Source organism: Doryrhamphus excisus, linkage group LG3 (assembly GCF_037039965.1).
Source record: "Doryrhamphus excisus strain RoL-2023G ecotype Guam linkage group LG3, RoL_Dexc_Guam_v1.1, whole genome shotgun sequence".
NCBI lineage: Eukaryota > Metazoa > Chordata > Actinopteri > Syngnathiformes > Syngnathidae > Doryrhamphus > Doryrhamphus excisus.
In genome coordinates this window covers 3,707,291-3,720,812 of record NC_136359.1, presented here as the reverse complement: position 1 = coordinate 3,720,812, position 13,522 = coordinate 3,707,291, and the positions used below count along the sequence as shown (strand labels likewise).

Here is a 13,522-nt window from a genome sequence, read left to right as displayed (position 1 = left end):
ATTTTTATTTTTATTTTTATTTTTATTTTTATTTTTATTTTTATTTTTATTTTTATTTTTATTTTTATTTTTATTTTTATTTTTATTTTTATTTTTATTTTTATTTTTATTTTTATTTTTATTTTTATTTGCACGGCGATCGAGTGGTTAGCGTCCAGACCTCACAGCTAGGAGACCAGGGTTCAATTCCACCCTCGACCATCTCTGTGTGGAGTTTGCATGTTCTCCCCGTGCATGCGTGGGTTTTCTCCGGGTACTCCGGTTTCCTCACGCATTCCAAAAACATGCTAGGTTAATTAGCGACTCCAAATTGTCCATAGGTATGAATGTGAGTGTGAATGGTCGTTTGTCTATATGTGCCCTGTGATTGGCTGGCCGCTAAGCGGTAGAAAATGAATGAATGAGTGAATGGTTAATTATGAATAAATGGTTCTGCCTTCCACATCCGTACCCATACGGCCCAACTACGTCTTTTGGCACTCGTAACCTTCTTTGGCCCCATGGCGGGTTATTTAGCAGTCACATGGGCTCAAGCCAAAAATCATTATGCGGATCATAATGAAAAGCCAAAAGAAAGAAACAAATTTTCAAATTACTCACGGTCAGCAGGTCAAACGGACCCGTTTATTATATTCTATATTCTACAAAATTTTATTTTATTTTTTTGCAAAAATCGTATTTTGTGCTGGTAGCAAACTACGTCCATATATGCTACAATACCACCCTTAGTCACAGAAGGCTTCCTCTCTTCAACCTGAATGCAATGGAACCCTACTAAAGGTCAACAAACTTGCACAATACTTGTTTGTGTCGGCTCGCGTGTTGAAACAAAAGAAGCGTGAACTCTGTTCTCAGCCGCAGTTTGGGCTTGCAGAGATTCTTAACTCCTGTTTGATTGACAGCGCTGCCTTCAGGGCCATTGTCTGCTTCAGTCATTTCCATCCTCACAGCATTCATCATATACTAATCATTTTAGTGCTGGCTAAGGAAGCCTATTCATACAAGAGCTAGCGTTTAATTGATTACATTGCCGATGTTGACTCCTCCGGTTTCTCTATACGACTGGTGTGGAAACAGGAGTTCAGAACATTCCGAAGGAGATGAATCATGAATCGTTCATAATCCATCAAATATGTCTAGTTTTCTAATTGTGCGACACATGTTTATCATCATCATCATATTAAGTTTGACAGGATATAGTCCTAAACCAGGGGTCTCGAACTCAATGTACCTGGGGGCCACTGGAGCCGCATCAGGTTTTCAAAAAAAAAAACAAAACACATTTATTAAAAACAGAAAAATATACAAACTTTTTCAGTGCTTTGATTCCGATTTTCTACAATAAAAGCTCTGATAAAACATTCCACTGTTCTCAAATATCTTAATTTTTATTTTTCTGCACAAAATAAGATGAAAAATAAACAAATCAAGAATAAAGAAAATCAATCAGTAATAAATAAATATAATAATAATAATAATAATAATAATAAAACAGCAAATAATAAAAACTTAAGAAACCACATATACGTAGTTGGTGGGTAGACAAATTATTAGAGCCCTGTAGACATGACAAAACACGACTATAGTCACATTTATACTCTTTTTATTTACAACATATTGCGCAACTGCAGGGTTTTGAGACACATGCTAACTCGCAAACTAGAGAGCTAGCGACCTAAACGGTAGCCTTCAAGTTATTTCCTTTAAACTTAAATAGCCAAAAACTTACCACTTCCACACGGATAGGGAGGATAACGATTAACAGTTATTTAACCTTTAACATGAACATTAATCAAACGTAATATTTTTTTCTGGGTACATGATACCATACAGCATCCATATCAAACTTGCGCGGGCCGCACTAACATTAAACTTTTATATCAAGGCGGGGGCCTCAAACTAGTGTCCGCGGGCCGCGTGTTTGAGACCCCTGTCCTAAACCGTCGCACATCATCACAGTTAACTCACTCGGCTTCGGTCACGTGCACGTCATGCAGATACACTACATAGTTGACATGTTTGTCGCTGAGCTGCTGCTTTTTTCCCTCTGCCGCCACCCACTTCACCTTGTCTTCTTCTGCAGTGTTTATTTTTGTGTGGAAGTTGCCCCCCCCCCCCCAGCTGGTGTTGTGTTTTTTTTTTTCCTCACCTCCTGAGGAGTGTTTGATTTAATTTTCAGGTCCTCGGAAACGAAGCGGAAATACTGGCTATCAAACTGAGATAAATCCAGCACTCCTCACTTCTCCCCAAAAACGTGAAGCAATATTCTTGTCAATGTTTTTTTTTTTTTTGTATGTTCACAGTGTTGTTGTTGTTGTTTGAAGTGCTTTTCACTGCTTTAGTGTCTGTGATGTGTGCAAGCACCCTGTGCAACGTGCAATGTGCAATGCATTGGCCACTTGTTAAGATGCTGATGCATCAGTAACAAGCATTATGATCTTTCCAAGCTCTTCAAAGTACCATTACTTTAAGAGGACCTTGTATTGTTGTTGTGTACAGTTTCTCTCATTGTATCTTTTCAAGGGACAATACTGGAGGAAGTAAACTTGGATGTACTTTATGGCAAGGTCACATTTGATATGGCATTTGATGCCATATTTATTATTTCGTTCAGTTTATCAACACAAATGTTCAATAACAGATTATTTTCCTTTTTATAATGCTTATTAAAAGACTTTGGTAGGCAAGAACCTCTAACACTTTACATTAAGGTACACAATGACCTACCCGGCCTTAACCACCACTCATTAGTTCCTCAGTAACTACTCTAAATATATGTGCCTTAGTCACTAGTTCCTCAATAACTACTCTAGGTTTATATGCCTTAGTAGTTCCTCAGTGTCTACTGTAAATGTTGGTGCATCAGTCAGTAGTTCCTATGTAACTACTCTAAATGTAGGCGCCTTAGTAGTTCCTCTGTAACTACTCTAAATGTAGGTGCCTCAGTCGGTAGTTTCTCTGTAACTACCCTGAATGTAGGTGCCTTAGTCAGTAGGTCCTCTGTAACTACTCAAAATGTAGGTGCCTTAGTCAGTAGGTCCTCTGTAACTACTCAAAATGTAGTCGCCTTAGTCAGTAGGTCCTCTGTAACTACTCAAAATGTAGGTGCCTTAGTCAGTAGGTACTCTGTAACTACTCAAAATGTAGTCACCTTAGTCAGTAGGTCCTCTGTAACTACTCAAAATGTAGGCGCCTTAGTCAGTAGGTCCTCTGTAACTACTCAAAATGTAGGCGCCTTAGTCAGTAGGTCCTCTGTAACTACTCAAAATGTAGGCGCCTTAGTCAGTAGGTCCTCTGTAACTACTCAAAATGTTGGCGCCTTAATCAGTAGTCGTCTGTAACTACTCAAAATGTTGGTGCCTCAGTCAGTAGTTCCTCTGTAACTACTCTAAATGTAGGCACCTTAGTTGTTCCTCTGTAACTACTCTAAATGTAGGCGTCTTAGTCAGTAAGTCCTCTGTAACTACTCTAAATGAAGGCGCCTTAGTCAGTAGTTCCTCTGTAACTATTCTAAATGTTGGCGCCTTAGTCAGTAGTTCCTCTGTAACTACTCAAAATGTCTGCGCCTGAGTCGGTAGTTCGTCTGCAACTACTCTAAATGTAGGCACCTTTTGTCGGTAGTTCGTCTAACTACTCTAAATGTAGGCGTCTTAGTTGGTAGTTCATCTAACTACTCTAAATGTAGGCGCCTTAGTTGGTAGTTCGTCTGTAACTACTCTAAATGTCTGCGCCTTAGTCGGTAGTTCATCTGTAACTACCCTAAATGTAGGCGCCTTAGTGAATAAGTCCTCTGTAACTACTCAAAATGTTGGCTCCTTAGTGAATAGGTCCTCTGTAACTACTCAAAATGTTGGCGCCTTAATCAGTAGGTCCTCTGTAACTTCTCTCAATGAAGGCGCCTTAGTCGGTAGTTCGTCTGCAACTACTCTAAATGAAGGCGCCTTAGTCAGTAGGTCCTCTGCAACTACTCAAAATGTAGGCGCCTAAGTCGGTAGTTTGTCTGTAACTACTCTAAATGTTGGCGCCTTAGTCGGTAGTTTGTCTGTAACTACTCTAAATGTTGGCGCCTTAGTCGGTAGTTCTTCATTAGTTCCTCAATAACTACTGCATTTTTTGTGTACCTTATTGTAAAATGAGACCAGCCCTCAGCCAGTCTACATCCTGAAAGTCAGCAGGTCATACTCGTGCCCTCCGTGCGTTTCTTGTATTTCTGGACCTAGACTGGCCGTCACAGCCCGTGTAATCGGTTGTGACCTCGGCTTTAGAGTAGTCTGTGTACAGCTTGTATAGCAGTATAGTTAACACAAGTGAGTTCACATCAAAGGTTTGTTCTTGGTGTCAATATTTACGATGCTAAGCACCATAGCTTAGCATGGAATTGACCAGAGCTGCTTAGGTTGTCAGTGGAATCCTCGTCCACTCACCAGTGGATATGAGACACCTTGCGGATGCCCCACAGGTGCTCAATTAAGTTCAAGTCTGGACTCGTCTTCATGTTCCGTTTCCTCAGCAAGACACTTGTCTTGTCTGAGGTGTTTTTTTTTTTGTCTTTTTATATATATCCAAGTTTCATTTCTATAGTGTTGTCTCTTCCTTTCAGAATATGTAGGATCAGAAACATGACGGGTGAGATACTGTATGTGGGAATAAGTGTTGATGTGCCAAACTGGACGCTTGATGACGATATTTTTCATTAAATTTTTTTTCGGGCTGTCAAATGATTTAAAATTTTTAATCAGATTCACCACAGTTTTCTAGTTAATCATGATTAATCACCATTTTGGAAGTATGTCTGGGGGGGAAAAAACAAAACATTTGAATCACACTTTCACCTTATGAGGGGTTGCATTCAAAGACACCAAGTCATTTCTGAGCACATTTGCATGCAGAATTTTTTTCTAAAAATAAAAAATATTTTGTTTTTTAGTTTAATAAAAATTAAACTATATTAGGAAAGCAGGAAGTGAACAAATGTAACAGTTACTGATTGTAAAAGTACCAGATGGAGGGGTAGGATTTAATAATAATAATAAAATATAATAATAATAAATATAATAATAATAAATATAACAATAAAATAAAAATGTATAAAATATTAAATAAAAAATATTAAATATAAAATATTTTAAACAATTAAATAAAAATATTAAATAAAAATTAGTAGGAATGCAGGAAGTGAACAAATGTAACAGTTACTGATGGTAAAAGTACCAGATGGAGGGGTAGGATTTAATAATAATAGTAATAATAATAATAATAATAATAATAACAAAATAAAACTTATAAAATATTAAATATAAAATATTAAATATAAAATATTTTTTAAAATTAAATAAAAATATTAAATAAAAAATCATTCATTCATTCATTTTCTACCGCTTTTCCTCACGAGGGTCACGAGGGGTGCTGGAGCCTATCCCAGCTGTCTTTGGGCGAGAGGCGGGGTAAATAAAAAAATATTAAATTAAAAATTTAACTATAGTAGGAATGCAGGAAGTGAACAAATGTAACAGTTACTGATTGTAACTCATTGTTTTGCTTTGTATTTCTGTTGGTTTAGACCACACATACACGCACAATAAAATACCGCGAATGCAACTTGCGGGCCTCTGGTGATGATGAGCATCGTTAAAAATTATGCTAATTCATAAAATAACTTATTGCTGTTCTGACAGCCCAATTTGATTCATTTGTACCATATTTGTTTTTTACAGAATTACAGTTATTACTTGGTCCAGATGGCTATCAGCACTTAATTCTCATTTTTGCTGTTAATGTGGAATGAGATGCACTGTATGAATATGAATATATCCTTTTAACAACACCCCCTTCCTGACTGCTTGTCACCATTTTCCCCAAAGTCGCTGGACTTGAATCCCATGAGTGACTGCTTGATAGGATGCATTGTGTGGTGCTTTTGTGCAGTGCATCCGCGTCTGTGAGGAGTTCTAGTTAGTCATTGTGGGGAATTTGAAGCACAAATTGAGGCCCTGTTTGTGACAGTTCCAGCAGTTCTATTTGAATTGAATGAAATCAAAAGTGTTAGCATGAGAGCTATGCTAACAAGGCCCAACATTAGGCTTTAATGTTGTGGCCATTGATTGGTTTTAATCACAAACAGGGCCTCAGACAAAATTCCAAACAGGCCGACTCATTTTCATCCCGCTCCCTCATCCTCCCACACAGGCTCCATCTCCTCCCCTGGCTGGCGCAGAGGATCCGTGACCCCCCGCGTCACCACCATCCCGTGCCCGGGCTGCCAGCACGACATCGACCTGGGCGAGCGCGGCATCAGCATGCTGTTTCGCAACTTCACGCTGGAGAGCATCGTGGAGCGCTACCGGCAGGCGGCGCGGGCGGCCGTGGCCATCATGTGCAACATCTGCAAGCCTCCGCAGCAGCAGGAGGCCACCAAGAGCTGCATGGACTGCAAGGCCAGCTACTGCAACGAGTGCTTTAAGCTTCACCACCCCTGGGGCACGCCCAAGGCCCAGCACGAATATGTGGGGCCCACCACCAACTTCAGGCCCAAGGCAAGTACCACCCTATGGGTTGCTGTCCAAATGCTTGGTAAGACATGCTAGCAGAACATAACAAAAAATAACCTGACATTGGTGCTGCACGGCGATCGAGTGGTTAGCGCGCAGACCTCACAGCTAGAAGACCCGAGTTCAATCCCACCCTCGGCCATCTCTGTGTGGAGTTTGCACGTTCTCCCCGTGCATTGCATGGTTTCCTCCCACATTCCAAAAACATGCTAGGTTAATTAGCAACTCCAAATTGTCCATAGGTATGAATGTGAGTGTGAATGGTTGTTTGTCTATATGTGCCCTGTGATTGGCTGGCCACCAGTCCAGGGTGTACCCCGCCTCTTGCCCAAAGACAGCTGGGATAGGCTCCAGCACTCCCACGACCCTGGTGAGGATAAGTGGTAGAAAATGAATGAATGAAGAAACAAAAGCGAGTGGTTAGCATGCAGGCCCCAAAGCTAGGAGACCCGAGTTCAATTCCACCCTCGGTGGAGTTTGCATGTTCTCCCCGTGCATGCATGGGTTTTCTCCGGGTACTCCGGTTTTTCTTCCCACATTCCAAAAACATGCTAGGTTAATTAGCGACTCCAAATTGTCCATAGGTATGAATGTGAGTGTGAATGGTTGTTTGTCTATATGTGCCCTGTGATTGGCTGGCCACCAGTCCAGGGTGGACCCCGCCTCTCGCCCCAAGACAGGCGACCCTTGTGAGGATTGGAAATCCCACCACAAATTGATCTATAAAAATGTCATTAGTATTTTGCATGCCCCTTTTTGATAATTGATAATTTTATCTTGCCTTTTTGTGTCCCTCTTTAAAGTCAACTTGCATGCAAGTTATATAACCAAGCAATGAAAAAGCGCATTTCTATTTTAAGACGTGTCAGGAAACATGTCAGGAGGATTTCCGGACATTTGTGTCATCTTCCTGTTTTACTTCAACTTTGTTTTTTTGGTTTTTTGTGTGTGTTTTTTTTTTTTATGAGAATGTATCACAAGAATGTGTCTTGGCTTTAATATCCTTGCAGGTGCTAATGTGCCCTGAGCACGAGATGGAGAAGGTGAACATGTACTGTGAAGTGTGCAGGAGGCCCGTGTGCCACCTGTGCAAGCTGGGAGGAACGCACGCCAACCACAAAGTCACATCCATGAGCAACGCCTACAAGATCCTTAAGGTAAACGGCCTCAAATTACTACAATGGATGTCACAAAAAAAACCTTTTGATTGAGCTGTCTCTTCCCCTTCAAAGTGGAAGTATCTCACAGACAAAGAACCAGGAGAACTGGTTGAAAATTTGACACTCACCGACGCCTACCTGAATTGAACGTGCTGTGCTAATGAACTATTTTTTCAACATTACCATTTATGCAGGAATCAGTACATTACTGTACAGCAGGGGTCTCAAACTCAATTTACCTGGGGGCCACTGGAGCTCGGGTCTGGGTGAGACTGGGCCGCATCAGGCTTTCCAAAAAAAAAAAATGCATTTATTAAAAACAAAAAAAAAACAAAACTTCACTTTGGTTCCAATTTTCTACATGAAAAGCTCTGATAAAACATTCCACTGTTCTCAAATATCTTACTTTTTTATTTGTAAACACAAAATAAGATGAAAAATAAACAAATCAAGAATAAAGAAAATCAATAAATCAGTAATAAATAAATATAATAATAATAAAAACTTAATAAACCACATATAGTTGGTGGGTAGACAAATTATTTTTTTCAGATTAAAATGAACAAAGCATTATTAGAGCCCTGTAGACATGACAAAACACGACTATAGTCACATTTATACTCTTTTTATTTACAACATATTGCGCAACTGCAGGGTCTTGAGACACATGCTAACTCGCAAACTAGAGAGCTAGCGACCTAAACGGTAGCCTTCAAGTTATTTCCTTTCAACTTAAATAGCCAAAAACTTACCACTTCCACACGGATAGCGAGGATAACTATTAACAGTTATTTAACCTTTAACATGAACATTAATCAAATGTAATAATTTTTTCCGGGTACATGATGCCATACAGCATCCATATCAAAACATTAAACTTTCATATCAAGGCAGGGGCCTCAAACTAGTGTCCTGCGGGCCACATTTGGCCGCATGTACAGTGAGCTGAGCATAAGATCTGGGTGAAATTCAATCAACTGAGTGTGTGTGTGTTTTTAATATTTAATGAAACCGTTTGTCCCCCTTTTATCTTGTGTCCATTGTGTTCTCAAACTGTGCCAAAGGTGTATCAGGTGACCACGACCTGCATCGGTTTCGGTCCCTGGGAACGACAATGCAAGCGTTCCATCCCAGTGTTTACTGTACTGTACTGTACACACCGGCCACGGAATATTCGATACTCAATACCTCTTAACAGTTTTTTTATTTCGTATTTTCAATCATGGGAATCTCTTCCATATTATCCACTGCTCTGTACTTGTGTGCTCATCTTTGCTGTCGTCCTTACAGGAGAAGCTGGCCAAGAGTATCCATTACCTCATCAGCAAAGAGGACCAAGTCAGGTCTCAGATTACTGGACTGGAGCGGCTCATCAATCAGACCGAGGTACCAACCAGAGGAAATTGGCTGAATGCTTTATTCATGAAATCCCATTTTATAATTTTTTTTTTTTATATTAAAGTATGTATGGCTGCACGATGGACGAGTGGTTAGCACTCTAAATCAGGGGTCTCAAACTCAATTTACCTGGGGGCCACTGGAGCTAGGGTCTGCGTGACGCGGGGCCCATCAGGTTTTTAAGAAAAATTATTAAAAACAGGAATTTTTTTTTTTTAACTGTCTTCATGGCTGCACGGCGATCGAGTGGTTAGCGCGCAGACCTCACAGCTAGCAAGGTTCAATTCCACCCTCGGCCATCTCCATGTGGAGTTTGCACGTTCTTCCCGTGCATTGCATGGTTTCCGCCCACATTCCAAAAACATGCTAGGTTAATTAGCGACTCCAAATTGTCCATAGGTATGAATGTGAGTGTGAATGGTTGTTTGTCTATATGTGCCCTGTGATTGGCTGGCCACCAGTCCAGGGTGTACCCCGCCTCTCGCCTAAAGACAGCTGGGATAGGCTCCAGCACCCCACGCGACCCTCATGAGGATAAGCAGTAGAAAATGAATGAATGAAGATTAAAGTATGTATTTTTTGTTATTGTAAACATGTTTAGTTTGCCATGTTTATGTCTTGCCGTCAGTAGTGTTACATTGATAAGACAGTATTCACCGCAGGAAGTACGCTGTGAGTACTAATGTATTATTAGTTTAAGACGTCTTTTATATTAGTTAATGAGTGTAAACATGACTATAGGGGTGTTATTTCATGTCTTGAGGGCTCTTACAATGATAAAAAGCGTATTTAGACTGCTTTGTATACTTAAAACTACTAAAGAAGGAATCCTACTGTGTGGAAATTCACTTATCTGGGACCAATTCATAGCAATAAGCGAGGGATTACTGCAAAGCATTATTAGAGCCCTGTAGACATGACAAAACACAACTTTAGTCACATTTATACTCTTTTTATTTACAACATATTGCGCAACTGCAGGGTCTTGAGACACATGCTAACTCGCAAACTAGAGAGCTAGCGACCTAAACGGTAGCCTTCAAGTTATTTCCTTTTAAACTTAAATAGCCAAAAACTTACCACTTCCACACGGGTAGGGAGGATAACTATTAACAGTTATTTAACCTTTAACATGAACATTAATCAAACGTAATAATTTTTTCTGGGTACATGATACCATACAGCATCCATATCTAACTAACATTAAACTTTCATATCAAGGCGGGGGTCTCAAACTAGTGTCCTGCGGGCCACATTTGGCCCGCGGGCCGCGTGTTTGATTCTTTTTAGACGACAGTAGTACACTCCATTTTGTCTCAGTTACAGACGATCAATTCTTAACAATGAATCAATTCTCACCCCCATCCCGAGTGCCCTAAAGTACATCACCCACGAAGGTCATCCCTGAATAGAAATTATAGTATCTCCCAGAGGGGTATGCATTGTGGTGGTCTACTGCCATGGATGTCTCATTTGCAGTTGTCACGAAACCTGAGATCGTCAATCCGGATGAACAAAGTATTTGCGTCGCTAGCTGAAGAACCTGACTGTTGAGTCCAACAGCAGTGCGTGTATGGGAATGTGTTCATGAGGTGCTTTCAAGGTCATTATGAAGTAAACCACACCATACAGGAAGCCACGTCAATACTTATTTTTTCAAATGTTTTTTTTTTTTTTAAACAAAACGTCAACAGCAACTTTATAGCAGGGGTCTCAAACATGCGGCCCCGCGGGCCAAATGTGGCCCGCAGCACACTAGTTTGAGGCCCCCGCCTTGATATGAAAGTTTAATGTTAGTGCGGCCCGCGCAAGTTTGATATGGATGCTGTATGGTATCATGTACCCAGAAAAAATTATTACGTTTGATTAATGTTCATGTTAAAGGTTAAATAACTGTTAATAGTTATCCTCCCTATCCGTGTGGAAGTGGTAAGTTTTTGGCTATTTAAGTTTAAAGGAAACAACTTGAAGGCTACCGTTTAGGTCGCTAGCGGTCTAGTTTGCGAGTTAGCATGTGTCTCAAGACCCTGCAGTTGCGCAATATGTTGTAAATAAAAAGAGTATAAACGTGACTATAGTCGTGTTTTGTCATGTCTACATGGCTCTAATAATGCTTTGTTCATTTTAATCTGAAAAAAATAATTTGTCTACCCACCAACTATATGTGGTTTCTTAAGTTTTTATTATTTGCTGTTTTATTATTATTATTATTATATTTATTTATTACTGATTGATTTTCTTTATTCTTGATTTGTTTATTTTTCATCTTATTTTGTGCAGAAAAATAAAAATTAAGATATTTGAGAACAGTGGAATGTTTTATCAGAGCTTTTATTGTTGAAAATCAGAACCAAAGCACTGAAAAAGTTTGTATATTTTTCAGTTTTTAATAAATGCGGTTTTTTTGGAAAACCTGATGTGGCCCAGTCTCACCCAGACCCTAGCTCCAGTGGCCCCCAAGTAAATTGAGTTTGAGACCCCTGCTTTATAGACATAACGTGAACCATTTTCTTCAGTTTCCACCACAAATTTTCAATTGGATTAAGATCTGGACTAATTGCAGGCCATGACATGGACCTTATATGTCTTTTTTTAAAGAAAGTTTTCACAGTTTTTGCTACATGGCAAAATGCATTATCTTGAAAAATGATGTCATTATCTGTAAAGAGTACTCTATGCTGTAACAACAAAGATTTAATTCAGTGACTAATGTACTGTTTGTCACAAAAAGGAAAATGGCCAGCTAGCAGAGCGCCAAGCCAGCGAGCACTTCGACCGCCTGTTTGAGGCCCTGCAGGAGAGAAAGTCTGAGATGCTGAAATCCATCGAGCAGTCGCGGAACCGACGCCTGGAGCAGCTCAGATCCCAGGTGTGTGATTGCCTTTTGTTTCTCCCAAACTGTATGAAAGTAAAGCCTCTGGCACAAGTCATCCACAATGCTCTTTGTTTGTTTTCTTCCTATTCCCAGATGGAGGAGTACCAGGGCATGTTGGAGAACAGTGGCCTGGTAGGCTACGCTCAGGAGGTCCTCAAAGAGACCGACCAGTCCTGCTTTGTGCAGACCGCCAAGCAGCTGCATGTCAGGTATGTTACTGACTTAACGACTTATAGTCACATTTTATACTCTTTTTTTTTTTTTTTTTTTTTTTTTACAACATATTGCGCAACTACAGGGTCTTGAGACACATGCTAACTCGCAAACTAGAGAGCTAGCGACCTAAACGGTAGCCTCCAAGTTATTTCCTTTAAACTTAAATCGCCAAAAACTTACCACTTCCACACGGATAGGGAGGATAACTATTAACAGTTATTTAACCTTTAACATGAACATTAAACGTAATAATTTTTTCTGGGTACATGATGCCATACAGCATCCATATCAAACTTGCGCGGGCCGCACTAACATTAAACTTTCATATCAAGGCGGGGGCCTCAAACTAGTGTCCTGTGGGCCACATTTGGCCCGCGGGCCGCGTGTTTGAGACCCTGCTCTACAGCGTTTGACGTTTAGACCTTTTTTATAGTATGTACCGTCACGTTGGTGTGCAATGCTGTTCCTGCAGTTTTGAGTGTCATTATTAATAACCGGTGGGAGGACCGATTGCATTAATTATGACATGTATGTTGCCCCATGTGTGAGCGAGCTGTGGGATTTGAGTTTGTGGATTATTTTGAGTCATTCTATTTATACTGCGCACGGTGGTGATTTGTATTAATAACTGGCAGGAGGAGTGATCCCAAACAAGAGACTTACTGTACTCATGGGTTTTGACTTTAGGAATGATTTCTCGTCTTTTTGTTTATTTCTATTATGCACGGTGGTGGCGGGTGGGAGAAGAGGTTGCAATGACGCAGATTAGCGCGCAGACCTCACAGCGAGGAGACCGGGGTTCAATTCCACCCTCGGCCATCTCTGTGTGGAGTTTCCATGTTCTCCCCGTGCATGTGTGGGTTTTCTCCGGGTACTCCGGTTTCCTCCCACATTCCAAAAACATGCTAGGTTAATTAGCGACTCCAAATTGTCCATAGGTATGAATGTGAGTGTGAATGGTTGTTTGTCTATATGTGCCCTGTGATTGGCTGGCCAGGGTGTACCCCGCCTCTCACTCAGAGACAGCTGGGATAGGCTCCAGCAAGGTGGTGGGTGTTTTCAATAACTGGTGGGAGGACATGTCTGTGTGTGGGCTAGCCTACTATCCGCTACATTTGCTAATTATCATTAATAACTGGCGGAATATGTGTTGATATGTATTCAACGGTGCTTATGCATGCGTAATAGTGCCCTCGAAGACAAGTTGAAGACCGTGATTGATTGTCGGATGTCAGTCTCTGTGCATCAGTTATCCAAACGTGCGACGCCACGTGCTCAGAGGTTACCGAACTCAAGGACAAAGTCGGGAAAATCCTTTTGCGGCA

The 13,522-nt window shown here is 40.6% G+C and overlaps 1 protein-coding gene across 6 annotated transcripts in view; it reads left to right on the top strand.

Moving 5' to 3' along the window:
• Positions 1 to 13,522, top strand: part of trim36 (tripartite motif containing 36) — a 29,638-nt gene that overhangs the window by 8,767 nt on the left and 7,349 nt on the right. For 3 of the 6 annotated variants that reach the window (XM_058070766.2, XM_058070771.2, XM_058070768.2), the window contains 6 exons: positions 2,180 to 2,254; positions 6,187 to 6,533; positions 7,559 to 7,705; positions 8,999 to 9,094; positions 11,838 to 11,975; positions 12,075 to 12,190. In XM_058070766.2, coding sequence (XP_057926749.2) covers positions 2,180 to 2,254; positions 6,187 to 6,533; positions 7,559 to 7,705; positions 8,999 to 9,094; positions 11,838 to 11,975; positions 12,075 to 12,190 — 919 coding nt within the window. The remainder of the gene's footprint in view (positions 1 to 2,179; positions 2,255 to 6,186; positions 6,534 to 7,558; positions 7,706 to 8,998; positions 9,095 to 11,837; positions 11,976 to 12,074; positions 12,191 to 13,522) is intronic. The other 3 variants (XM_058070767.2, XM_058070769.2, XM_078789465.1) reach the window with 1 other exon arrangement.